Source organism: Rhodotorula toruloides, assembly GCF_000320785.1.
Source record: "Rhodotorula toruloides NP11 unplaced genomic scaffold Scaffold28, whole genome shotgun sequence".
Lineage (NCBI taxonomy): Eukaryota > Fungi > Basidiomycota > Microbotryomycetes > Sporidiobolales > Sporidiobolaceae > Rhodotorula > Rhodotorula toruloides.
Window position 1 is genome coordinate 1 of NW_015622988.1, and position 25,348 is coordinate 25,348.

A 25,348-nucleotide genomic window follows, 5' to 3' on the forward strand; every position below is an offset into this window, starting at 1 on the left:
GACGAGGCGAGTCGACAGCCCTCTGCGCAGGTTGGCCTCCTCCCGCTCACGACTTGCTCGCTGTCTCGCTTCCTTCGCTCCAGAGACACTCCCGTACGCTCGCTACGATGGCTACAGACGCACCGACGGGACCTGTCGTCCCGACCAAGCGCGTCGTCAGCAAGGCGCACCTCGAAGCCTGGCTCACGAGCGAGACGCACGACGAGGTCGTCGCGTTCGTCGAGCAGCTGAACGAGGCGGCCGTCGGTATCAAGCTGACCGATGAGGTGCCTGCGAGCGAGGTGCGCACTTCCCTGGAGCCGTGGTCGTCCTGTTACTCACCACTTCCCCCGGTCAACTGATGACAGGCCGTTGAAGCGGTTCTCGCTGTCCTGGAAGAGGTGGAGGGGATATACAACGCCACCCCGCCCGTAGACAACGGCAACTCGCGATTCGGCAACCCCGCTTTCCGCGACTTCTACGACAAGGTCGCCTCCGTGAGTTCTCCCTCCTCGCTCGTTCGGGACGTCCTGCTGACCTTGACAAACATCTAGCGCGCCGCCGCGCTGCACAGTCGGATACCAGGACTCAATTTGGCGTACACGACGGAGCTAAGCGTGTACTTCTGCGAGTGCTGGGGGAACCGGACGCGGATCGACTATGGAAGCGGGATGGAGCTGAACTTCTTGTGCTGGCTGCGAGTCCGGTGTGACCGGTTTTTGAGGTGCACACTGACCTGGCGATCGTTCGCAGGCTGTGCTTGCAGAAGCTGGGCGTGCTGAAGAAGGAGGACCGTACGGCGGTCGTGATCAGGGTGTTCTGGAAGTGCGTAGCCTGCCTCGCCCGACTGCTCTTCCCGCTCACAAATCCTATGCAGGTACATGCGCATAGCCCGGCTGCTTCAAACGGGCTACTGGCTCGAACCGGCGGGCTCACACGGCGCGCAAGGCCTCGATGACTACCACTTTGCCGTCTTCAGTCAGTTCCGCTCATTTCCTCGCGAATTCTAGAGCGCTGACGCGTAGTGCGCAGTCTTCGGCTCGGCTCAGTTGCGGACGCACAAGTACCTGCGACCGAAGGCGATTCATGACGACGAGATCCTCGAGGAGTTCTCCAAGGATTACATGTACCTCTCGTACATTCGCTACATCAACTCGGTGCGTACGCCGGCTCCTTTGCTTGGACTTACTGCTGACTGTCGGCCCTGCAGATCAAAACCGCTTCCCTGCGGTGGCACTCTCCGATGCTTGACGACATCTCCGGCGTCAAGACGTGGGAAAAGGTCAACAGCGGCATGCTCAAGATGTACCGTGCCGAAGTGCTCGCCAAGCTCCCAGTCGTCCAACACTTTCTCTTCGGCTCTCTCCTCCCATGGCCGCCCACGCCCGAACTCGAGACACACCGCGAGGAACCGGACGTCCACGTCGACTCGACTGGCTTGTTACACGTTCGCGGCGAGGGTTTCGGCGACTGCTGCAACATCCCGATTCCGAGCGCGATTGCGGCGTCGCAGATGGCACAGAACGGAGGGAAGGGCGGAGCGGCAGGACTTGGACGTGGGTCGAACCCGGCGGTGCGGCGCATTCCATTCGACTGAGCGCGCCGGGTGCTGCAATAACTGTCAAGCACGCGTCGCGAGTCGCCAAACTCGAGAATGAGTCTGAGAACGACGAAGTCGTCGCCTCGCCTCTTTGACCTCCTTCCCTTCGCTCGTTTCGCTCCGTCCTCGCTAGATCGCTTGCCCGGCTTCGGTCTGATCTTTGTTTTGCTAATTCCGTCCCTCTGTGTAGCCGCGGAACCCCATAGACCCGTGAGTCTTGCTCTCTCGCCTCCTCGCTTTCAATCGCTTCATCCGGCGAAGTGGGATCGCTGACGACCTGTGAAGCCTCACAGACCGTGTCGGCGCCTCCCGCACGCAACTTGAAAGCCACCCACGCTCGCCACAACCCGCCAACACGCTCAAGAAGCCTCAACTCGCCATGTCCCCTGCACCGCCCCCCTCTGACCCCCTCTCCTCGCCGCCGCACTCGCCTCTCGTGGATGCTACGAGCCCGCGAAGACCGTCTTTCGAGACGCGGACGTCTGGCACATACGTGCAAGCGGGGAACGGACGGCCACCGCCCGCTCGTCGACGCTCGTCCGGCTCGCCGACCCTCAGCAGGACGGCGACGAGGCAGTCTATCCCTCATGCGCAAAGTGTGAGGGAGGAACCGGACGAGGAGGAGCTGCGGAAGTTTGCGGAGCTGTGTCGGAGGTTGTACTACGAGAAAGACGCGAACGCAGGTGGGTTCTGCCGGACCTTCCCTTCGTAAGTTCCCCGTGCTGACAATGGACCACGCACTGCAGCCAAGCAAGTCGACACCGTCTTGCAAAAGCTTCCCGCGCCTTACCGAACCGCCTACGCCCGTACGATGGCCGCCGTTCGCTCTGCCTTTCACCGCGACAACGAGATCCGGCGACGGCACGAGATCGAGACGCTCCTCTCGTCCACTCTGCCCGATTCGACTATCAAGGAGGAGCTCGGGATCTCGCGAGCGAGCGAATCCGTCGCAGCCCTGCGCTCATCGGCAGCTCGCAAGATCCGCCGGCAAAAGTTGCGCGAGTTCGTCGATTCGAACTGCGCAAATGGCCTGCCTGGAACGCATACGTTCTTCAAGGCGTTGTTCGGGGCGATGTGGCTGCAAGCGATGGACGGGAGGAAAGGCGGCGCGGGCGGAAAGTGCGTAGAGTGGGACGTGGACGTTGCGGTCTTTACAGAGGGCGGCAGCGGCGAAGCTTGGGCAAAGGACGCCGTCGAAGCGCTGAAAGGCGTGCGTATCGTTCGCTTGTCCGCCGCTCAGCACACTGAAGCTCCGTCTCGCAGGTCCTCGGCATGACTGAGCGGATCAGAGAGCCTTCGCACACCGACTCGGCCCGCACCTCCTACTTCGACTCGACCGCATCCGAGACCTCGTCCGTACACCACGGTGACCCAGTTGTTGCGCCAGTCATCTTCGACCACCACGCCTCTGCCTCCTCGCCATCCACTTCCGGCGTTCCTCACCGGAAACAACCTCCGCCTGTCCCGCCGCACCGAGGCAGTATCCGAAACCGCTCAGGCAGCGATCCCTTTCTCGACGCAGACGAAAAAGCCGCCAAACTCGCGGCGCAACAGAAGCGCCAGGCCGACCTCGCACCTCCCGCCGCGCCTCTTTCGCCCGTCTCTCCCTCGCCCGACGCTCCCTCCGCCTCCGCTCCTCTGCTCAGCGCCGCTGGTCCGGCCGCGCCTTCGCTCCCTTCTCCCCGCATCTCGACCTCCGCAAACCGCCCTCTCCCTTCACCTGTCGTCCCGCCTCAATTCCGCACCTTCACCCTCCCGTCGTATCTCACCAACCCCGAACTGCGCTCGCTCTGCCGCCTCTTCCCGGATTTTATCACCTCCCCCGTGCGCAAGAACGCGCGTTTCCCTTCATCGGCGCAGAAGACGCCTGCGACGCTCGAGGCGGGCGAGGCGGGCGAAACGAAGGTAGGACATGGCGCGCTGCGGATCGGGAGACAAGAGCGGGCGGAAGGGTGGAAGGGAACCCTCTGGGAGAGACTGGTGGAGTGGCTGAGAGCTCTCTTCGGGTTTGCGTAGATGAGGCGATAGTATGTGAGGCGCATTGCAGGCGATGGAGGATGTGATGCGAGAGAAGAGGGTAGTGATGCGAGAGAAGCAGATCGTACAACAACGAGTGACAGCCACCACCTCCAACACAGCAAGCGAACACAGCAAGCGCTCCAATCCGTCCTCCTCATGCCATGACGTCCACCCTCGATGCCGGTCGAACCGCCTCATGCTCGACGCCCAGCTTGCCTGGAAGCGCAGGTGCCTGCCCGCCGACTGGCGAAGTCGGGACGGAGGGCGGGCGGTTGCGACGGCGCAGCGCGATGAGCTGGACCTCGAGCTCGAGTGGGTGAGGCGGCTGCTCCTCAACCTTCTCCTGCAAGCGTAACAAGTCAAGCGTTAGCTACTATCGAAGCGCGAGACGTAGAAGCAGCTCGGCGCACCTTCGCAAACGTCCACAACGATTCAAGCGTCCACTCGCAAGCGCTCCTCGACCCAAGCACCTCCCTCAAGATACCCCTCATCTCGTCCTCCCAGAAGATCTTGAGCAGCTGGATCGTGTAGTCGGCCCAGCTCTCGATGCTGACCGTGCCGTGCTCGACGCCTTTCCAGGCTGGGTGAGAGATGGTGACGATCTCGGTCTTGAGCGTGTCCCAGGAGTGGGCCGAGGCGCGGAGGCAGGCGTTGGTCTGGCGGGGCGTGCGAGGGTGAAGAGGGAGAGCTGCGAAACGATGGCAAGTCAGCGCCTGGTCTCGATAACTGCTACCGGCCGACTCACCGAGGAGTTGGCGAGCGATCTGAGGCTTGAGCAAGTTCGTGCTGACGAGACGCTGGATCGCCTTGCCAAGGACGCCGGTCAAGTGCGCCCAGATGTCCTTGCGCTTCGTCGCCGTTTGCACCGGAACGGTCGGGGCGGGTTGCGCCGGTGCTGCGGCGGAGGGAGCATTGTCGAGCGAGGCGAGGATGTGCGGCTCGGACGACCTGCGCTGCTCAAGCAGCGGCCGATGGGACGGCGGGCTGCCGACCGGGCTGTCGGGGACCGAGTTCGATGCGCCAGCACCGGGAGAACACGTCTGAGGCGAGGCCGAGGCGAGCGCTGCTTCTTCGGAGCGGGCGATGTAGGCGAGCGTGAGCAGTCCGCCTGGTTTGAACTCGCTCGCGCGGGCCGAGAGGAAGGCCATGAGTTCGCCGTGCGCGAGAGTAGCGGGGGCGACGCGGAACCTGCGAGTGAAGTTCATCAGCACGAGCCAAGCGAGTGAGGAAGAGGCGGAAGAACGCACTTGCGATCGGTCGTTGGCCAGTGCAGACTCATCGCACTGAACCCAACGCTGACCGTCTTCTTCGGTAACACCTTGACACCGGAGGGCCTCGCCGCAAACGTTGAGAACACCCTTCCATCAAGGTCGACGTCTGGCCCATCCGCTTGCTTGCGGAGGTACGAGTCGGGGCGGCCATCGAGCGCTTCAGTCAGGCAGCGGAAGTCGGCGGTGGGTTTGTCGACGTGGGTGACTTGGAAGTTGAGGAGTTCGTCGGGGTCGCCGGAGGACGCGACGGACGTGTTCGAGTGCAGTTCGCGGTTGGCGAAGTGCGCGATGACGGGTGGGACGAGGCCGGCGGACCTGTGTGCGCCCCAGCGTCAGTACGAATGAGTGTGTGTTACGCGAGACGAGCGCGAACGCACCTCGAGTTGAGCGCGCCATACTCGACGATATGCAGCGTCTCCTCTCCCTCATCAAGCGGCACAAGCCCGACAAACTCGTCCAACATGCCCGCCAGGTGCTCCTTCGTGCTCGTCGCAAACCCACCCGCCGCCGCATTTCCCATCAACTCGTTCCCACACCAGCCTCCTCGCCTGCCCGAGTCCTGGTCCGGCGTCGTGGCATTTCCGCCGTTCGGGCCTTCCGCACGGCCTGCACCTGTTGACCCCGACCCGCCGGTGAACGACTGTGGGAAGCGCAGATCGGAAACTGCGAGTGCGCCGAAGCGAGCATTGAGTACATCGTGCCATGCGAGTTCGGCTGCCGAAGCAGCGTAGAGGTGCGGCGAGATGGAGAGTGATTCGGGAGGTGTGAGAGGCGGACGTTGCGAGGTGGAGGAGACGGATGTACCGCGTGTGTGGGAGCGGGCGCGGGTCGAAGCGGAGGAAGGGAGAGTGGCGATTGCGTGGACCGCAGAGGCGGAGACCGGAGGAGAAGGCGCGGAGGCGGTCGAAGGCGGAGGAAGCGGGTCTGTCGCTGAGCGAGCGAGGAGAGGTGCTTCGCGCGAGCATGCTGAGACGCGGTTGAGGACGGAAGAGGGGGAGGAGGAAGCGGAGGGAGGACCGGGTTGACCAGCGGGCGTGCTGACGGCCGTGGCGGTGGACGAGGTGACTGTCGAAGCGGACGGGTACGAGTGATAGCTCGGCCTCGCAGCGTTCGACGGTCGACGCCTCAGCTGAGGCGACTTGCGAGGCGTCGAAGTTGGCGGCTTCGCCTCTGCCGCAGGCGACGACGATTCAGACTGGGTGGTCGACGCAGTCGTTGGCGTCGAGGTACTCGGATGAGGCGTGGAGGGGAAGGGGAAGCCGTCGTCATCCTCGCGGGCGTCGTCTTCGGACGTGTACGAGCAGGTCGAGAGCGGGGAAGGGAGGACCGGTGCGTACGGCTGACGAGGTGGGAGCGCGACCCTGCCGGGTGTGCCGATACGCGGTGAAGGCGCGGCTGCGACTGGTGCGGTGGAGGGGCCTGTCGACGAGGCAGACGAATTCGATGCCCTTCGCACCCATTCCGCAAGCCGGTCTTCCTCGGCCTCGTCTTCGGCCTTTGAGCGCCTCCGCCGTGTCGGCTGCGCGACCTGGTCTGATCCATTGCCCACGACGGTGGACGCAACGACCGAAGGAGCCACGCTTGCCGTGCGAGAGGAGGCCGAAGTCGCGGAGGGCGGGACCTCGAGTCCTCCCCGCGCCCTCTGGAGCGCCGCCATATCCAACCGCAACACACTGCTCGACTCGCTCGCCCCTCCGCTCCCGCTTTGTCCGCTCATACCCATCTTCCTCCACCACTCTTCCGGCGTCGAGGCACCCGAGCTAGACGCATGCGACTTGACGTCGTCCAGACTCTTACTCCTCCGCCTCGGCAACGGCGGACGCTGCAACTGCGTCGTGATACGTCTCGCTGCGAGCGTCGCAAGCGGTGTTGCGCGACCTGATTCGGAGGCGGAGGCGGAGGCGGACGCAGATGTTGAGGGGTGAGAGGGGGGAGTGCGCAGGTCGAGCCAGGAGAGGTCGAGTTGGAGGGATGCGACGACGTCAGGCGAGAGCTTGGGAGGAGCAGGAGGCGAGTCCGAGTCTGTGGAGACTGGCGAGTCGGTAAAGGGAGCGGGGGCGGGAGGGGACGACATCCTTGGCTGCGGGGGGAAGGGGCCTGACCCGTCAGCGCTCCCGTAACCCGTAAGGAGTGTAAGAGCGTGCCCACCTCGTCTCTGGCGGGAACGAAGGCCTCGAGCGGGATCGACAACAGCGGACGTACGCCCGAGGATACGAGTCGTCTGCCTTTCGCAGCGTCCGTCCGGTCTTTCCCAGCGTCTCGGATCCGATTACGAGCGTCCGTGTGAGCCTCACAAGCTGTCAAACAAGCGAACGGAGTGGCTGCTGGTTGGGGGAGAGTTGGAATAGATCGGCGAGGAGGTGGGGGCGAGCAAGGGGACTGGCGACGACGGCTGCGACGGTCGGGGCTGCTGTGTGTGCGAACTGAGGGTGCGGTGAGGCTCTTCTGCAGGCGAACGAGTCAGCTTGAGCCGTGAACAAGCAAGATCCCATCTCTCGCCCCGCACTGCCGCGAACAAGCGAACGAGCGAACGAGGACGGACGTACGCTGGGTAGGTGTACTCGCGCGCCTCTGCTGTCGTCCTACAGCCCACTGCAGCACACTCCGCGCGCAAAGAGAGCAGATGAGCGCGGTGTCGAGGCGGGAGGGAAGGGTCTCGAATTCTAAGCGGACCCCGTTCGGGCTCGCTTGGCCTGTCAGCAGAGCGCTAGAGCGATCTGCAGCGGGATCGTGTGCGCCGTCCCAGGCGAGCCGGAGTGAGCGGAAGTGTAAAGGAAAAGGACAACGAGGACGAGCGAACGACGACGACGGGGTGGCTTCGCTCGCAGACAGCGCAATCAAACGACGCGGACGAGGCAACGACGGAGATGTTCCAGGCAGCACGGTGATCAGACAGGAGGAACTCGCGAGGGAAAGAGCGAAAGAGGGTCCAGCCCCCTTCTCGGAGAAAAAGCGTTGTTGACCTCGCGCAGACCGCCCAGGATCGCGTACTTCACGCCCAGCTGTGTTGCAGTATCGACGGAGAGGCGAAGGCGGAGCTACGACGCTTCCCGCATCGCGCCGGCGGCGAGGCAGAGGTTCCGAGGCGTAAACTTGACCTCGAGGAGAAGCGTGCGCTTCGTCGCGAGCGTCGTGAGCAAGTCGGGGCTGCGGGAGAGGCGCTTGTGAGTTGAGAAGTGGAGAAGGAGGGTGCGAGAGCGGGAGCGTACCAAGTCCCCTCTCCGGCCGTCGCGCGCGGGATCAAGCCAAGCCCGTCGCCCTTCTTCCCCGCGTCCCCGTCCTTCCCGTCCTTCCCAACACCAATGCCCGCAACCGCACTCGCCCTGCGCTTCCCCTCCGCTCCCGCTCCCACCAGCCCAGGGAATCGTCCCTTCGCTCCCCCCGCTCCTGCAACACCACCCAACTTGGCTCCCGCCAGTCCGCCCGACGCGTCTCCGCCGTCCTCCTCCGCCGGCGGCGTCGCGACGTCCCATACCCTGACCGTCTCGTCGCTCGATCCCGACACAAGCACCGTACTCTCCATCGAGAAGCTCAGCGAATTGATCGGCGCCTGGTGGCCCCAAAACGTCTTAACCCTCGCGCCGGACGCAAGGGACCAGAGGATGATGAGCCCGTCGTCGGAGGCCGAAGCAAGGTACCTCCCGTCGGGGGAGATTTTGACGAGCTGGACGGAGGAGCGGTGGCCGACGAAGACGCGCACGCAGTGCCCTTTCTGGACGTCCCACAGGCGGCAGGTGCGGTCGGATGAGCCGGTGGCGAGGTAGAGCGAGTTGGGGTGGAAGGCGAGGCACTGTGTGCGGTGGGAAGCGAAGAAGGTCAGCTCCATCTCCTAGCGGTTCCATCACGTCGCACGCACGTTGACATCGCTCAAGTGACCCGCAAAGATCCGGACAGCGTTGACCTTGTCCGTGATCCACAGTCGCGCCGTCTTATCCCGACTAGCCGTCGCGAAGTACACGCCCCTCGGGCCCCACTCGACCGCCCAAACCGGCTCGCGATGTCCGCGGTACACGACGAGGTTCGTAAAGGTCTCGAGCGACCAGAGGCGGACGGTGCAGTCGGCTGAGGCGGAGAGGAGGTAGCGAGGGGGTTGGGAGGGACCGGGGACTGGGTCGAAGGAGAGGGAGTAGATTGGGCCGGAGTGGGCGATGAGCTTGCGCGTTTGGGGCGCTTCTGGGTTGTAGAGTTTGCCGAGGCCGTTGGCTGCGGAGAAAGCGAAGGAGGTCTACGTCAGAGACGGTTTTGCTCCGGCAGAGCCGTCGAGACGAGCTCCTCGGCGCTTCGCACGCACCATCATGGATCTTGCCGACCTCCTCGCTCTTCAGATCCGTCCGTAGCGCCCGCAGACCCTTGCCGTTCAAGCTCCACAGCCGGATGTACGACTCGCTGAATCCGGTCGCCATCATTGTCGAGTCTTCCGAGAACGAGACGGTCGTCAAGCTGTGCGAACATGCGGCAAAAGGACAGTCAGCCCTGGTCCTTTGGATGAGTGAAGACGAATGCGACCGCGTGCGTACCTCTCTCCCGCATCATGCACCGTGAACAAGCACACGCTCGGCTTCGCAACACCCCTGCGCTTATCCTCGCTCTCTCCCTTCTTCCCATCCTCTCCACCAATGAGCGCCGCACCCAACGCCGCGCCCGCCCCGCCCGTGTTAGTCGGCACCAGCGCCCCCTCCGGCGCATACGCCTCTCCACCCAACTTGATTCGCTTCCGCGCCTCACGGACGAGCGAGACTTCCCGCTGGACGTCGAGAGTGCGGAAGACGGCCGGATAAGGAGGAAGCTCGGCGGGGAAAGGGGAGACGAGATCTTCGGTTGTCGAGGTCGCCTTCTTCCCGCCTTCGCCTTCGTCCGCATCGGTGGTCGCGGCAGTCTTGGAACCGTCGCCTTCCGCACCTTCAGCGCCCGCGGCACCCGAATCAACAGCCATCTCATCCGCCTTCTTCCCCTCGCGACTCTCCGCCTCATCGTCCCCCTCATCCCGCAACTTGCGCTTCACCTCCCGCTCAAGCGCAGGGTTGACCGGTGCGGGGCCGAGTTTGAGACTGTCGGATCCCGTGTCGGGTGCGCCGGTGGAGGGGTGAGGGTGAGCGGAGTGGAGGAGCGGGTGGTAGTCGGTTTCGAGGCCGTGAGAGGCGAGGGATGTGCGGAGAGGTGGGCCAGGAATGGCTGCGCAAGGGGATGGAGGGCGAGAGATGGGCGGCGGAAGGTGATTCGAGAACGATCATAGTTGACGAGGATGGCGGAGCGAGCGATTCGTGGAGGAAGGCGGAGGAGAAGTCAGCGATTCGCTCGCACAAGCATGCCTGCGGAAGCTCGACGCACCGTCAATCTTGATTCGCTCGTTGATGATAGCCAACACCCTATCCCGTCCCCGTCCCTCCGTGCCCTCCGCAACCACGCCTCCACCTCCCGCTCCTCCACCCTGCAGCCATCCAAGCAGCAGTCCCCATCCTCGTTCGGACATGCGTACGTGATAGGGCTCGTGCCGCCAGCGGTGGGAGGAGGGGTTTTCGTCGACGTGTGAGGGAAGACGGAGGGAGGCGAGGAGGCGGATTAGGGACGGGTAGAGGGGGGCATGGTCGGAGGCGAAGCTGTGAGCGGGACACGATATCAGCTTCGTTCTTCACTGTTCGAAGAAGCGAGAAGAAAGGGAGGATGTGAACGCACCGGTTGAGAAAGTGGTCTGCCGCGTCACGACAGCCGATTTGGACGAGGTCGAGGTACGAGTGGACGAAGAGCGGGAGGAGGATGGGCTCGAGTTCTGGTCGGTGAATGTCGAGGGACTGCAAGAACCGAGCTCCGGTCAGGATCGCAGCCGACTCGACCGTAGGGCAAGATTGCGAAGGAAGACAGTCGTCCCGGTACTCACGTTCTCAACAAACGCCCTAATCCCCTCGTACCCCTTCTCCCAGCTTGGCGGGTCAACCAGCATCTGGCCCGGCGCAACGCTCTGGTCCATCCTCCTCCGCTGTTGTCCCTGCTGTCCAGCCGCACCTGCACTCCCAGCCCTCGGCGCGCTCGGTGCATTCCTCTCCGTAAAGTCGTCCAACCCGACAGCCCTTCCTCCTCCCGCAGCAGCCGTCGCAGGACTCGCAGGCCTGCTCCCTCCTGCCCCGCCTGCTGCACCCTCGAGGTCCGCCTGGAGCGCGACAGCAGCCTTGTGGTGGCCGCGCTTGGCGAGGTAGTCGAGAATGGCGCGGTACGAGGCGTCTGGGTTCCCGCCTCCGCCGCCTCCCTGCTGCTGCTGTCCCGACTGAGTGGGAGGTTGAGGAGTCGACATGACAGGCGAGAGAGCGCGGCGGGAAGGGTGAAAGCGCAGTCCCAGTCACTAGACAAGTCTCTAGCAGCACAGTGAGCCCGCCACAAGCCCAGTCTGAGCGAAAGCCGTGTCGAGGTCGAGCGAGAGATGAGGAGGGGAAGGTTGTCAACCGCCAGTCACGGCGACAGCGACGAACGATGTCGGGTGCGTATCAGAGCCCGCCCTAACGTGCTAATGAACCCACTGACACGTCGAACGGTGCCCGCAGGCAAGCTCTCGCGCGAGGAATAGCACGTCCCCCTCCTCATCGCCACCCCTCGCTCTCTCGTTCACCACTGACCCAGGACCCGCTTCGCATGCTCGCAGTCGCAGGCAGAAGGATCTGGAGGCGGCACGGAAGGCTGGAACGGCGGCTCCGGCGCTTGATGAGGAGGGAAAGCCGATCAACCCTCACATTCCCGGTGCGTCCGCTTGTGCTCGCTCGTTCGTCTTTCTGTGCGATACGCTGACTCGGACATGGCTCGTAATGTGCAGCCTTCATGGCGAACGCGCCGTGGTACTTGAAGGGCGAGACGTCGACCGACGGACCGTCCCTCAAGCACCACAAGCTGGGCCTGCCTGAGTACAACAAGGACCCCGGCAAGCTCGCGAGCAGGTTCGAGAGGGGCGCAAGGGCTGTGAGTTGGCGCGACGGCTCTGTCAGGCTGCTTTCGGACGAAGGAGACTGACTGCCGCTCTCGTGATGCCCACTCACAGGGTCCGGCAGCGAAGAAGTACCGCGCCGGCGCATGCACCAACTGCGGTGCGATGACGCACTCAGCGAAAGACTGCCTTGAACGACCTCGCAAAGTCGGCGCCAAGTACACGAACAAGAACATCGCGGCCGACGAAGTGATCCACGACTCGGCTGCGCACTTGAACGGCTTGCAGGGGCAGGGCGACTACGACGCGAAGCGCGATAGGTGGGACGGGTACGACCCGAGCATGCATAAGCAGGTCGTGGAGGAGTACGAGGCGCTCGAGGCTGCCAGGCGCAAGTTGCGCGAGGAGGCGATCGATCGCGGGACGGCGGAGGCGAGCAGCAAGGAGGTTACGAAGCTTGCGAAGAAGGGAAAGGCGAAAGGCAAGGGGAAGGGAAAGGCGAAGGAGGCGGACGAGTCGGACGAGTTTGGGTCGTCGGACGAGTCGGACGAGGACGGAGCCGACGACGACGAGGACAAGTACGCCGAGGGCGCGGACGTCGCGGGTCAGAAACTCGACACCAAGACGCGCGTGACGGTCCGCAACCTCCGTATCCGCGAAGACACCGCCAAGTACCTCATGAACCTCGACGTCGACTCGGCGTACTACGACCCGAAGACACGTTCGATGCGCGAGGCGCCCAATCCCGCCCTCCAACCCGAAGACGTGCGTCGCGGCGGTTGTGTCTCTCTCGTCGTCGTCTCGCTCGGCTGAACTGACTCGCTGTCGCCGTTGTCGCCTGCAGGCCTCCTTCGCCGGCGAAAACTTTGTCCGACACTCTGGCGGCGCGACCGAGCTCCAGAAGCTCCAAATGTTCGCCTGGCAATCGGAGAACCGCGGCCACGACGTGCACATCCAATCGAACCCGACCGCCGCCGCCTTGATGCACAAAGAGTTCCTGCAGCAGAAGGAGGTGTTGAAGGACAAGAGTTCGGCGTCGATCCTCGACAAGTATGGAGGCGAACAGTACCTCCAGGCTGTGCCGAAGGAGTTGAGGGTCGGGCAGACGGAGAATTATGTCGAGTACGACAGGAGGGGGAAGGTGATCAAGGGTATGGAGCGCGCAAAGGCCAAGTCCAAGTACGACGAGGACAGTGCGTTTGATCTCTTACACTCGCTCGCTTCGTTTACTTGCCAGGAGCGAAGCGGGCTCGACGACGTTGTTGAGCGACTCGCTCACGCTCTTCTCGTTTGCGCGCAACAGTCTATCCCGGCAACCACCAATCGATCTGGGGCTCGTGGTACCAGCTCTCCACGGGCAAATGGGGCTACGCATGCTGCCACTCGACCATCAAAGGGTCGTATTGCGGTTCGTCCCCCGTCCCTCTTCCTCCCTTCGTTCTCCGAAGGAAAGAGACTGATGCGTTGGTGCGACGTGTAGCGGGACAAGCCGGAATCGAAGCTGCGGAGGCTGAAGCGAACCCCTCAGCCACTATCCTCGCCCTTCCGTCCTCCTCCTCGACGAAGGACACGGACGCCGGCAAGTCGCTCATGCAGCTCAAGCAGGAGCGAGACGACGAGGAGCGTAAGAAGCGCAAGGCCGATTCGGGTTCTGCGGCTGAGGAGCGGGGCAAGAAGGCGCGCAAGGAGGGCGACAAGGAGGATGCTGGGAAGGGCGAGAAGGATTTTGCGGGCGTTACAGAGGCGGAGATGGGTGCGTTCTCCTTCCTTCCTCGCTTTCTCTGCTTCTCTCGTCCCTTTGGGCTCGGGTGGACTTTGTTCTCGCTGTCTTGCGGGATCGGGGGGGGGCGAGGAGGTGGATGCGCTCGAGACGTCGGGCTGGGGTGTGCGCGAGGCAGGAGCCGAGCGGTCGAGGTGGACTCGAGTCGCAGCGTCGTCGGAGGTCTCCTCGGCCCTCGACCACTGCGACAACCGCTCCTCGCCAATATCTCATCACGCCGACGATGGACGATCATATCGCGTTCTTCCCTCGATCACGCATCTCTATTGCAATTTTGGCTCCGCTCCAGACGCCGCGTTTGGAACACCTCACACTGACGCTCTCTTTTCTCTCTCCTTCCCCCTTGCGCCCGCTTGTTCCGCTCATCCTCCTCGTCGCGTCACGATCGACCCGACTTACTCGGCGGATCTTTTCACTCGCCCCTCGACTGGCTCGGAATCTCCACCGCATCTCTCTTGCCGCATCGAACGACGGGCGAACAGAACGGTACCGCCGCGACCGCGAACAACGGTTCGACGACCCGATGGCGCAGCTGCAAGGCGACGAGCTCCTTCCCTTGTAATCACTCTTCAGCGCAGGAGACGCCCCTTTGTATTTGTACTCGCACTTGTCCGACCCCCCCCCCCGTTGTGGTCGTCGTCGCGTGCGGGCCTCGCATCGTTAGCGCATCTCGCTGTGCCGGCGGTGAGAGGAGCGTTCCGTGGGACGATTTTCTATCACTCGTTCGTCGTGAGCGGGCGCTCGCGGACATATGTACTGTACAGCCAAACCGTCCACCAGTCCAGACATGCGCGAAGTAACACGATGCGCGCGATGGTCCGCACCTGATAGATTACGCTCACCGGCGGCAGTCGAGAGTCGTTTTCCGCACTTCCAGAGGCCAGTCAAGCTGGTCATTAAGATGGCATCGGAGGTGCGCACACGAGCAAGCTCCCGGGCGGTCCGTCCCTGCTCGCACGCGACTCGACGAGGTGGGTCTCGCCTTGCGGGCTTGAGCGGAGTGGGTGTCTCGGCTGTGTTAGAGTGGTGGTAGAGTGGTCGGGTGCGTGCCCTGAGCTGGCGAGAGCGAGGGAGAGAGACGGATGGAAGTTCGATGCGAAGGAATGGATTGATCGCGGATTCAGAGAACTTGTGGAACACTCGAGCTGGCCTGGCTGGTCGTACGAGTCCTTGTGCTTGTTACTGTTGACTGGTACACCTGGCCATGGACACTGCTGCTATCCCGCCAGACAAGCAACCCCCGCCCACCGCCGACACACGACCTTCGCAACCCGCCGACGACCCATCGCACCCGGATCCTCCGACTGACGCACTCCCACGCTCACTCGACTCGCACCGCAGGCCACCCAGCTCAGCGGGCTCACTCGCAGCCGCCCCGGCCATGTCTGCCAGCGAGTCGGTCGACGGGCACGAAGCGGGTCTCGAGGACCGAGGCGAGCGGGAGGATGAGGGGTCGAGGAGTGCCGAGGAAGGCGACACGGGCCGAGGGAGCGGGAGCGGGAGTGGGAGCGGGACGTCACCCGGCGTGAAAGAGGACAGCGGGGGTGCAGGGAACGAGACAGACGTCGAGGACGAGGACGGCGCAGGCGAAGACGACTCGCTCTCTCCTCCTCCGCCCCTCGCTCCAGCTGGACGCGGCGGCGGTGCGACGATGTACCCTTTCCCCTCGACGAGCACCCACCACCGCCGGCCATCGAGCCTCGAGGGGGAAGTCATGTCCTCCGCAACGTCGAGTTCGTCCCTCGATTCCTCCGAACGACGCCTCATCGGCGAACCCCTGCACAAAGGCGCTCGGCTGCGCAGCCACGTCCCGCGTCTCAGGCGCATCGGCGCGCTCGGTATCTCTGTCCACTCAGACTCGGACCCTGACGACCCAAACATCTCGGGACTCGACTCGTTCGACCGCTGGGTTGAACCGACGGCGGATTCGTCGACGGGCGATACGCGAGCGACTGACCTGGGTATCAGCAGTAACGAGTTGAGGACGAGCGGGGGAGGGGCGAGTCCGTCCAAGAAGGCGAGGAAGCGCAGGATCGTTGCGGACGCTACGTTCCGAGGGATCGTGGACGAGCTGGCCGTGCAGAGTGAGCACGCCCTCTCTCCTCTACTTGTGGCGCCCCTGACGAATTCGCTCCGCCAGACCGCGAGCTGCGCGACCGCCTGAAGCGGTACGAGGCAGAAGGCGTCCCGACCGACGTCAAGCAGGACCGGCTCTTCGAGATCCGCTTCTTCGACGCGCTCCCGCCGTGCGTGCGGACTGTTCCTACGCGGCGTACGTCGGACTGACCCGCCTCGTCGCCATCGCAGGGAGAAACGCTTCGAGTTGGAGGACTACCTCACGCGCTACGTCCAAGACTACGTCCGCGGCGACACTCCCTCTCTCGCCGACGGGCCCCTCTCCGCCCTCCCCTCGCACCTCCACCCCTCCAACATCGAAGACCCCACCCTCGCCGGCCCAAGCAACTCAGGCCTCGAGCCCGTCTCACTCAGCGGGACAGGCTCGTCGATGCGTCTCCCGCCTTCGCACCCTCACCTCCCGACACTCAAACCGACCGCCTCGTCGCATCCCGCACCGATCACTTCACCCGGCGAAGAGACGAAAGCGCGCGAGATCGTCTCGGCGCTCGAATCGCTCTTCCAGCAATCCCTCTTGCGGACCCTCCAAACCCGCAATCCCCACCTGCCTCCTCACCTACCCCGTCCCTCCACAACCTCAGCCTCAGACTCGGGCTCAAACACCTCGTACCTGTCCAACCTCCTCTCACACGACTTTCTCTCCCAGGGCTACGTCTACCTCAACCTGGCATTCACGATGGCCCAACTGCACCGTTTCAGCGTCACAGTCGGGTTCGTCCAGCGTGCTGTGAGGCAGTTTTCCGCGCGGTTAGAGCTGAGTCAGGATGGGAATCGGATTCGATGGCGCGGGAGTGGGAATGGGAGCGGAAGGGCGGCGGGTACTGGGACGCAGCTGGGCATGCCGACGCTCAATGAGGACCAGGTTACGGAGACGTCGTCCCTCAGTTCGAGTAACCAGAGCCGACCGCTCCCTCGCGAAGGCCGCGAACCCTCGAGCAAGGACACGCTCGTCTCTGGCTCGAGCGGAGGAGACTCGACGAGTCGTAGTGGAGGCGCGGGAGGAGGAGGCGGAACCTCGTTGTTGAAGAACTCGCAGGCTGCGTCGAGTGGGACTGGAGCGACGTCGAGGTTCTCGTCGTCCGGGGGCAGTAAGGAGGGCGCGACTACGGGCAGGCCGGTCAGGCCGAGCGCGGCGGTGTTGCAGCCGATGGACCGGTTCCACGGCGTCGAGGCGGATGAGGCGGGAGCGGTGGAGCAGAGGCGGACGGGGCGAGGGGCGCATCGGCACCCGGTTACATCCCGGGCCAACCGACCTCTCCTCGTCGACGCATCGGCTCTCCTCACAAGGCGAAGGACACATCCTCCGCCGACGGGCAGAGCGTCCTTTCCGCCACCAACTTGTACGAACACGACCGCCTCGACAGGGAAGAAGCGTCCGCCTCTGCTTCAGCCGGCGCTTCTGCCGGCGCATCCGACAAAGCCCTACCGTCGTCCGCTCACAAGGCGCACTATGACTCGTTCGACTCGACTGATCCACGCCAGGTCAAGGGCGGGACGGGCACGCTCGTCTTTTACGGGAACGGCGTGTTCTGCACGGATCTGTCGAAGGAGGACGAGCCTGTCACGCCCCCGCTCCTGCCAAAGGTTGCGGTTGAGCTGGATGAGGCGCTCGGAACGGACGGCGGGAAGAAGGACTCGGACAAGGACGAGGGAGCCGGCGAGGTTTCGGTCGTTGCCGAGACGGAGGACTCGGACGTCGACATGCTCGCTGTCAACGACGGCCTGAGCCCTCGGACCGAGCCGTCGGCGACGAACTCGGACCGAGACGGCAGCGCCAACTCGTCGCTTCTCCGTCTTCGCGCTTCAGGAATGACGACCACCATCCCCGCCGACCTCTTCACCGTCGTCGTCCAGACGCGCCACCACCCCGCAAAGCGCGGCTACCCCTTCCCCTCTCCCGACTCGCCCGAAAACGCCGTCAATCGCCTCGCTACCTCCTTCCCGTTCTTCCCGCCCGACGCCAAGCGCATCCGACTTGATACGTACTCGCCAAGTGAGATCGTCTCGACGAAGGAGATTCTGCATAACCCGAGGTCGAGGGAGCGCGTGCAGCTTGCGGGACTGGGTTTGTTGTCGGACGATTCGGGCGGTGAGGGCGAAGAGGGCTTTGATGGCAAAAGAGGCTGGCGGTATGGTCACGAGGTGTGTCCGATCCCTCTCACTCCGCCGGTGGACACGGCACTGACTTTGCCTCGCTTACGTGCAGCTCACCTCGTCGAACCTCGCCAAGCACGCTCGCGCTCGCCAACCTCCACCGAGTATCTACATCGCCCCTCCGGCTCCATACCTCCCTCCCACTCCCTCACCTCCAGGCGACGACTATCTCCTCTCGCTCTCCGCTCCCTCGCACAGCTGGGCGCCCCGCGAGTCCGGCTTCCACTCCTCCGCCGCTTCGTCCGGTCGCGGCTTCGTCACGTCCTACCTGCCTGGCGACCACCGTCGGCTCGTCGGACCGCTCTTTGTCGCGCCAGGCAGTGGCATTACCGGCCTCAGCACAGGCGACGAGAAGCCGATCAGCCTCGACGAAGCAGTCGAGGTGGGCGACGTTGCTGCCTCCTGAGCCCGCCCTTCCCTTCCTCTTCCTCTCCCTTTCTCTTTTTCTTCCTCTTGCTCTTCACAACCCGCCTTTCACTCTCTGTGTTGTTCTCCGCATCCCACGCACTCCCATCCGCACGCCGCATTCCCAAGAACGAGCACCCGCGCACCCGTTCCGTTCCGATGTAGATTCGCACCGTTACCCGTACCTAGCCCGCAGGCCTGACTCGCAGAAGCAACGGAGTAGAACCACAGCGATTGTTGACTGGTGAGGAAGAGCGCTTTGGACCGGCGAGGTTGAGAAGGCCAGGGCGAGGAGGAGGTCTTCTCTCGTCTCTTGTCGAGTCGCTGGCCTCCGCTATTACGCTTCGCAGCTGTTTAAGATGTACTGAGCCTGTAATGCATTCAAGCGAGCCCTCCCAACTCATCTGAGAAGCAAGCGCGGTCGTTCTCCTCCTCAACTCCGCTTGCCCCGTCGCGACTTCGCTCACAAAGGACGGTCACAAGTTGAGAACAGTAACTCAAAGCCCGCAAGCTGTAGGGGCCCTCAACCCATCCCTCGCCACCGCTCAGACCGCCTCACCTCGCCCGTTCCCAACGGACTTCGCTCGTCTCGCTCGCTCGCTTCACTCGACGCTGGTCGTCCCGCCTCGGACTGCCTCGCCGTGAGCTTCAACGTACTCAGCGAGTGCAGCTGAGCCTGACCGAGCTACTCCCACAGCCTCTCGTTTACTGGAAGTCGCGCTCGCCATGCTTCTCTTTTCTCGCTCGTTCGCACTCTGCGCGGTCGTCGCCATCACCGTCGGTCTCGCTCAGGCGGTCGAAGCCGTGAACGAGTCTGGCACGACCTCGGTCGCCCGCCAAGGACCGCGCCGTCTCGCCAGGAGCGACAGGGCTTCGCTCGCTGCCTCGTCGGACCAGGTGTGTTCGTTCTCCATGCCTTTTCCATCCCCCGATCTGGCTGACACCGTTCTTAAGATAACGGAGCAGGCTGTGACGGCGCAGGAGAAGCAGCTTGTCGAGACTGGCCACTCGTCGTTGGTGAGGAAGCGCAAGCGCTGCTACTACGTCGGGACGTTCTTCCACCGGTGCGTCTCCTCTAGCTGCGCTCGACTGCACGCTCACCGCATCAGTACGGCTTCGGCCTCTCGAAGAAGATCGCTAACCTTTCCCTCGCTTCCGCAGCATCGACTGCAACGCTCCCGCCAACTCGACCTCCGTCCCTTACTCGCACGCTCCCGAGCCGACGGCTGAGGTGCTCTAAAGAAGTGAAACAGGTGAAGAAGGAGTCCGGGAAGCTTGAAGGAGACGATGGAGCAGGAGAGGGTGAACACGCTTGAACAACATCAAGGCGGCTGGATTGCTGTTCTGTCGCTTTCCTCGCTGTGCAGCGGAGCTTTGCATGCCAACAGCATAAGTGACACGAGTGCCAAAGAGACCAGCAAGAAGAAAGCCGGACCGAGCACTTCACGGCCGCCGCTCTTCTCGTCTGCAATTGCGACGAAGTCGAAGCACGCTCCTAGCTCTCAGCATTGACGCGGGAAGGCCAACGGAACCTCACATGGATGTCAAGAACCCAAGAAACTGATTCACACGCGAAGAAGCTAGTCTACAGGAAGGGGGCACGAAGTTCCGAACGTCCGCACTGCTGAAGTCGAAATAAAGCGCGATTCGGCGTTCTACATCGGTCTTTAGAGGAATCCCGATTCGCTGAGCAGCCTGGCGATCTTCTCCTACGAGCGGAAGGGGGAGCAAGCGAGTCAGCCACGAGAGAGTCGAGATGTGGAGAAGGACGCACATCGTCCCGTTCTCGCGGCTCGAGCGCGAGCGAGATCTCGTACAGCCGCTGATCCTCATTCGCCGGGTCAAGGAACTGCGGGAAAAGCGCGTCCTGGAGGAGTTTGGCGATGGCGGGTACGGCTTGCAGGTTGTACGTCGTCGCCTGGTGGAGCTTGATCATGAGGATGAGCTCCGACGCCTTCTGTCGCTTCTGGAAGTTGATCTGGTGAGGCTTCTCGCGGATCGTGTCGGGGTTGCCGTCGCCGATGAAGGTCCAGTCGGTGAGGTAGACGCCTGCGATTTGAGCCGTCAGAACTGCACGAACCGAACCGACAGTCTGCTCGACGCACCGAGGAAAGGCACGCAAGGCGGCGCCGACTTGCGAAGAATGTCGCGGTATTCCTTGTAGTTCTTGTCCGGCTTCATGAGGCGGTTGAGCATGCCGAGCGTGATCATCGTCTTCTGGCTGACGACCTCCCACGTCCTGCGGAGGCGGTGGATCGGCGTCGAGTTGAGGCCGGCGATAATGTGGATAAGCGTCGAGAAGTTGTTGAGGGCGAGACACCGCTGCGACGCGAGACGAGTAAGCTTAGGCAGGCAAGGTGGACGACGAGCGCGCTCACCTCGGCAATCGCAACAAAATGTTTGACGACCGCAGCTCGCTTCTTGAGGTCCTCCTGTGCGAGAATCGACTCGGTGACCCAGCGTGTGACCTGCGCGACTAAGCGAGTGAGCAAAAGGTCTCGACATGGACACTCCTTGCACTCACCGCATTTGACATGTCAATCATCGCCGAGATGTTCGGCGCCTCGCTGCCGAACTGCTTCGGCCAAGCCTTGCTGAGGCACTCCTGCGGCGTGATGCGCTGGAAGAGCCGGCCGTCCATGATCGTGAGCTGGCGAGCGAGCTCGAGCGGCTCGATGTCGACGAGCTTGATCTTCTTGAGGTTGCGCGGCACGATCGGCTGCGGCAGAGGGCCGGGAGCGAGGTTGCCAACGGGTCGACGGGAAGCACCTTGGAGCTGTCGGCGATTTCGTCATGATCAGCGCAAGTCGAACGGACGGGCGGAGGGAAGCGCACCTTCTCGTCAACGCTCTTGCAGATCTGGAGGGACTGGCCCTTTTCGGCCATCGTGTTAAGGGCAAAGTCGCGGATCCGCTCGAGCACGTCGCGGTCGAGGTCCTCGTTGTCCATGTACTCGCGGACCCATGCCTTGAGCAGGTTCGTGACGCTGCGGGAGAGGCGAGGTGAGCACTTATCGTCGTACCACGAAGCCATTCGCGAACTCACCGAGCGCGTACAGGCCGCTGCTTCTTGGCCTCCCAGTCGTGGTACTCCTCGGGCGACAGGCCTTGCGGTGTAGGCATGAGGTAGCGCTCGACGAGGTGGTCGAGCAACTCGTGAGCCGAGCAGAAGGTCCGGTAGGTCATGAGGAAGGCCGACAGATACGACGAATCGACTATGAGCGTGCGGGTCAGTCCCGAGTCTCGTCAGCGAGAGCTGAACACCTAGACGTACCTCGACCCTCGTGACTCGTCGCCGCAATGACGAGTCCGCGCAAAGTCCCACCCTTGATGGTGTTCTCCATCGTGAACGATAGGTCCTCGTCGTTCCAATCCCGCTCGAGATACCACGGCCGCGACGGCTCTGGCTGCTGCTGCATGAGCTCTGGCGGGAGTTCACCAAGGAGCTTCTGGATGTTCTTGGCGCTGCCGCGCGACGGCGAGAAGTGCGGGTCGGACGGTCCCTCCACGAGACTCGGCAAGCTTTGTCCCGCCATGCCTCCCCCGCTCGACGAAGTCATCGTCGTAGCGACGCTGCCGCGCCGACGACCATCCCAACCGGGCGGCAAGCCAGACGGCGTGTCCAGCACCTCGACGCTCGAGTTATTCGAGACCGACGACCGAGATGCGAGCGGGATGCTGCCTCGTACCGAGCCTACACCATTGATGGACGTCTGAGAGCGGATGGTGCCCTTGTCGGATGAGGAGGGCGCGAGAGAGGCTCGAGGCGAATCTCCTGGATGCGAGGGAACGGCCTGACCGGAGAAGAAGAAGTCGCTGTCGACGCTATCGCGGACGGACGGAACGCTGCTCGGCACGGTCGACTGCTGGCCCTGGCTGAAGCGGGCCGCAGAACCAGAGGTGAGGGATTCGGCGGTCGAAGTGCCGAGAGCGCTGTCGCGGTACGAACGTGATGCCTGTCTCACGTGCTTGGGCGCCTTTGCCTGCTCTGCGGCTGTATCGGCGAGAGCGTGAAGCGTGTCGCACAGAGAGGAGACGAGGTGAGGGACGTCGCCGGCGAGGGCGGAGAGCTGTGCGGAGGGAGAGGCCAGCGCCGCGAGTGTCGGGAGGGACATGCCGGCGAGAGGAGCGTTGACGAGCGGTTGAGACGCCGTGACGGGACACGTGCGAGACCGACCGGGCCCGCTTGGCTGCAGAGCGACAAGGAGGCGAGGCGCAACGTCGTACAGGGCTTGCTTACGCGTCTCGAAGTCGGCAAGCAACGACCTGGCCTCGCTGACGCTTGCGCTGTACCCCGCGAGCGAGTCGGAGACGCTGTCCGTCGAGTTTGGCCGCGAGTCGTCCGCTCGAGGCATCTGCGAGTCGACACCCGCGGCGACGTCGATGTCCTCGACACGAACGAGGAGCTCGGCAAGCGCCCGCTGCATCGCTGCAGCTTGCTCGTATGCTCGCGTCCCGCCAGACATCGATGCCAGCGTCTGCGCCTGGTCGACCAGTCGGCCTGACTCCCTCGCAAACTCGTCCACGACGTCGTGCGAGATTGGCCTCGCCGGCCAGTCGTAGGCGAGCGCTGGGGCTGAATGCAAAGTGTGAGCCTCGCGCGCGGTCGGCAGCGAGACGAAGCCATTGCCGCGCCAATTGCCGCCGAAGCCACCGCCAGGCAGGAGGAGCGCCGTTGCTTCGGTACGGAGGCTGCCTTGCAGCGACTTCGGGGCACGAAGTTCGGCGAGCGGTGCAGGCGGGAAGACGCCGGCGGCGACGAGCGAGAGGAGGATGCTCTGGAAAGCGCGCAGGAAGTTCGAGACTTGTCCGCCGACGTCTTGCGCGCCTTGCAGGATTTCCGTGCGCAGCTTCGTCTCGTGCTCGAAGCGGGCGTCGCGAGCAACGCGTCGGTCCGTGAGCGCTTGTTGACGGGCTTGGGCGCGACGAAGGACCTCCTCAGGATCAGCGGGACTGTCGTCCTCCGGAACGAACTGGTCCTCGGCCGTCGTTTCGAGCAGGCCCCACATCGCTCGAAGGGAGAAGGAGAGTTTCGAGAGGGTAGAGATGAGGCGACGGGAGTATGGGCGGAGTTCGGCCTGGGCGGAAGGCGGAAGAGGCGGTCGAGGGGGAAGGGTGGAGGCAATCTCGTTGACGGGAGAGGCGGTCGAGGCGAAGGGCGAGGTCAAGACGGAGTGCTCGAGTGCACCTGTCGCATGTAGCACGACGCGGATCGCGTGGACCACATCGTCGCCCGCTTGGACGAGCTGATCTCGCTGCTCCGCCGGATTCCGCAAGCTTGAACCGTTCGCAACTCCACCCAAGGCGACGAATGCAACGAGCTCCTGCAGCGCACGACTCGCCATCTCCTCCAAATCGTTGACGAGCGGCGGCGGAGGCGGTCCAAGCAGTTCTGTCGTCGCAGCCGACGCCTTGCGAGGTGTTCGGCCCGGACGCATCGCATCTTCGCCATCTGCATCGTCGCTCGCTCTCCGCTCCCGTCTCGCCGAGTTCGCGAACGTCGCGTCGAGGGCCGAATCGTCAGACGCTGCGCTGACCCGCTTCGAGGTGTCGGCTCCTGCGTGTTCCGCTGCGGCCAAGTCGGCGGGCGTAGGATGAGCTGGTCGCTCCGTCCAGCTTGACAGGAGCGATGCAGCGTCGGCAGCTGGTGCGCGAGGCCGAATGCTCGTTCTCCGCGAAGACGAGGTCGGCGGATCCCAACTCTGCTCGCCCGTTCGCAAGTTGACGTAGTAGACTCCTCGCCCGTCCTCCGTCATCCGCTCGCTCCATTCGCTGTCGGTGCTAGGCCTGCAGAGGTCGACGAAGCCGCCGTTCGACGGTCCAGCCTCTTCCTGCCCGAACTCGCTCGGGTCGATCCGCGTCCCGTCGCCCTTGCCGTTGATGGGCATGTCGCGCGACGTCTCGCCCGTCTGGGTGTTGTAGTAGAAGAGCTGACCGCTCCGACCCATCTTTGGGATCCAGTAGTCGTCGCCAGTGGAGGAATCGATGCTGAGTGTGCTGGCATGAAGAGGGCCGGTTCGGCTGGCGGAAGACTGCTGTCGGGACATGGGGGCCGAAGACGTGGCTGAAGACGGTACGGCGCTCGTCGCAGCCGCAATCTCGCCGAAGATGTCGCCGCCGGTAGAGAAAGACGACAAGTCGAACTCGCCGCCGCTCATAAAGTCCTGCAGTGTCGGGTCGCGAGCGAGACCGCCGTTGAGGTCCATGCCGGCGAACGCAGACAGGGTACCGCTCGAGAAGTCGCCTCGCTCGCTGTCCCGGCGAGACATCTGGCTCGCAATGCTGCCGCGCCGAGTGTCCTCACCACCGTTCGCCACCCACATCGCTTCGTCCTCGCTCAGCTCCTCGACAAAGTTGGACGGGAACCATCCTCTGACACCCGACTGGAGCACAACGCCATCCCACCAGCCACTCTCGAGGGTCGAGAGGACCTCGATGATGTCGCCTTGTCCGAAGGAGAGGGACGACGAGTCGGCGCCGTTGTAGCTGTAGAGGGCGCGGACAAAGAGAGGCTCCGAGGCCGTCACTGGGTGCTCGGCATCGCCCATCAAGGTCGTCTAGGGAAGCGGCGGCAGGCTGGACGAGGAGGAAGACGGCAAGGTCGAGGCTTTCGAAGTAGAGACGGCGTCTGGCGGTTGCGAGTATGGTCTGGGAAGGAGTCGTGCTCTGCGAGGATGTCTGTGCGAGGTCAGCCTCGTCTTCCCGCCTTCGCATGCGGATGTTCCGGAAGTGAAGAAGCCCGCTCTGGTCGCCGAGGGCAACGCCGATGACCTTGCAAGCTCGAGACTGTCTCTAGCGATGACACGAGGAGCCGCCAGCGCTCTTCGTGATCGCCCACCCTCGCTCGAGCCTTCGGTAGGGATTGCGAGAACAGGTCGACAGAACCGGTCGTAGGCGCAAAGCGGAAAGGAGAACGCACCGTGCAGCTTCTCAACCTCCCTCCAGAGCTCTTCAAAGCCGTCCGTCTCACGCAAGGCGTCCGTCGAGGTGCGTGAGCGAGTCGAGGTCAAGTGGGGAGAGGCTGGCGAGATGAGGAAGTCGTGCAAGGCTAGCGTCGCGCGAGCTGTTAGACAGCAGTAGCAAGCACCTTTCTCGAGC

General features: G+C 63.6%; 8 protein-coding genes across 8 annotated transcripts; 5 read left to right on the forward strand and 3 right to left on the reverse strand.

The window, feature by feature from the left end:
* Nucleotides 1-107: 107 nt before the first annotated feature.
* RHTO_04374 (phosphotyrosyl phosphatase activator) lies at nucleotides 108-1,576 on the forward strand (the record flags this gene model as incomplete). Its single annotated transcript, XM_016418040.1, has 7 exons — nucleotides 108-281; nucleotides 348-476; nucleotides 534-667; nucleotides 733-804; nucleotides 857-957; nucleotides 1,012-1,136; nucleotides 1,190-1,576. 7 exons carry the CDS (start codon nucleotides 108-110, stop codon nucleotides 1,574-1,576), a joined length of 1,122 nt encoding a protein of 373 aa, XP_016270492.1.
* Nucleotides 1,577-1,958: 382 nt separating this feature from the next.
* RHTO_04375 (uncharacterized protein) lies at nucleotides 1,959-3,595 on the forward strand (the record flags this gene model as incomplete). Its single annotated transcript, XM_016418041.1, has 3 exons — nucleotides 1,959-2,262; nucleotides 2,326-2,789; nucleotides 2,843-3,595. 3 exons carry the CDS (start codon nucleotides 1,959-1,961, stop codon nucleotides 3,593-3,595), a joined length of 1,521 nt encoding a protein of 506 aa, XP_016270493.1.
* Nucleotides 3,596-3,752: 157 nt separating this feature from the next.
* On the reverse strand, nucleotides 3,753-6,943 carry RHTO_04376 (GPCR, family 3, metabotropic glutamate receptor 5; the record flags this gene model as incomplete). Its single annotated transcript, XM_016418042.1, has 5 exons — nucleotides 3,753-3,941; nucleotides 4,009-4,286; nucleotides 4,344-4,786; nucleotides 4,846-5,184; nucleotides 5,247-6,943. 5 exons carry the CDS (start codon nucleotides 6,941-6,943, stop codon nucleotides 3,753-3,755), a joined length of 2,946 nt encoding a protein of 981 aa, XP_016270494.1.
* A 964-nt stretch (nucleotides 6,944-7,907) lies between these two features.
* Nucleotides 7,908-11,155, reverse strand: RHTO_04377 (transcription initiation factor TFIID subunit 5; the record flags this gene model as incomplete). The annotated part of the gene is made up of 8 exons (XM_016418043.1): nucleotides 7,908-8,016; nucleotides 8,079-8,659; nucleotides 8,726-9,072; nucleotides 9,161-9,309; nucleotides 9,387-10,041; nucleotides 10,198-10,466; nucleotides 10,543-10,658; nucleotides 10,745-11,155. 8 exons carry the CDS (start codon nucleotides 11,153-11,155, stop codon nucleotides 7,908-7,910), a joined length of 2,637 nt encoding a protein of 878 aa, XP_016270495.1.
* Nucleotides 11,156-11,331: 176 nt separating this feature from the next.
* RHTO_04378 (pre-mRNA-processing factor SLU7) lies at nucleotides 11,332-14,118 on the forward strand (the record flags this gene model as incomplete). Its single annotated transcript, XM_016418044.1, has 9 exons — nucleotides 11,332-11,338; nucleotides 11,403-11,424; nucleotides 11,501-11,595; nucleotides 11,669-11,811; nucleotides 11,891-12,541; nucleotides 12,621-12,969; nucleotides 13,080-13,184; nucleotides 13,257-13,529; nucleotides 14,039-14,118. The coding sequence occupies 9 exons, from the start codon at nucleotides 11,332-11,334 to the stop codon at nucleotides 14,116-14,118; spliced, it is 1,725 nt and encodes a 574-aa protein (XP_016270496.1).
* A 642-nt stretch (nucleotides 14,119-14,760) lies between these two features.
* On the forward strand, nucleotides 14,761-18,252 carry RHTO_04379 (Frequency clock protein; the record flags this gene model as incomplete). The annotated part of the gene is made up of 5 exons (XM_016418045.1): nucleotides 14,761-15,640; nucleotides 15,697-15,802; nucleotides 15,864-16,881; nucleotides 16,980-17,834; nucleotides 17,899-18,252. The coding sequence occupies 5 exons, from the start codon at nucleotides 14,761-14,763 to the stop codon at nucleotides 18,250-18,252; spliced, it is 3,213 nt and encodes a 1,070-aa protein (XP_016270497.1).
* Nucleotides 18,253-18,977: 725 nt separating this feature from the next.
* Nucleotides 18,978-19,491, forward strand: RHTO_04380 (uncharacterized protein; the record flags this gene model as incomplete). The annotated part of the gene is made up of 3 exons (XM_016418046.1): nucleotides 18,978-19,148; nucleotides 19,218-19,315; nucleotides 19,413-19,491. The coding sequence occupies 3 exons, from the start codon at nucleotides 18,978-18,980 to the stop codon at nucleotides 19,489-19,491; spliced, it is 348 nt and encodes a 115-aa protein (XP_016270498.1).
* A 427-nt stretch (nucleotides 19,492-19,918) lies between these two features.
* Nucleotides 19,919-24,798, reverse strand: RHTO_04381 (cell division control protein Cdc25; the record flags this gene model as incomplete). Its single annotated transcript, XM_016418047.1, has 8 exons — nucleotides 19,919-19,960; nucleotides 20,026-20,300; nucleotides 20,357-20,573; nucleotides 20,630-20,719; nucleotides 20,776-21,027; nucleotides 21,087-21,237; nucleotides 21,297-21,465; nucleotides 21,525-24,798. The coding sequence occupies 8 exons, from the start codon at nucleotides 24,796-24,798 to the stop codon at nucleotides 19,919-19,921; spliced, it is 4,470 nt and encodes a 1,489-aa protein (XP_016270499.1).
* Between the last annotated feature and the right edge of the window lie 550 nt (nucleotides 24,799-25,348).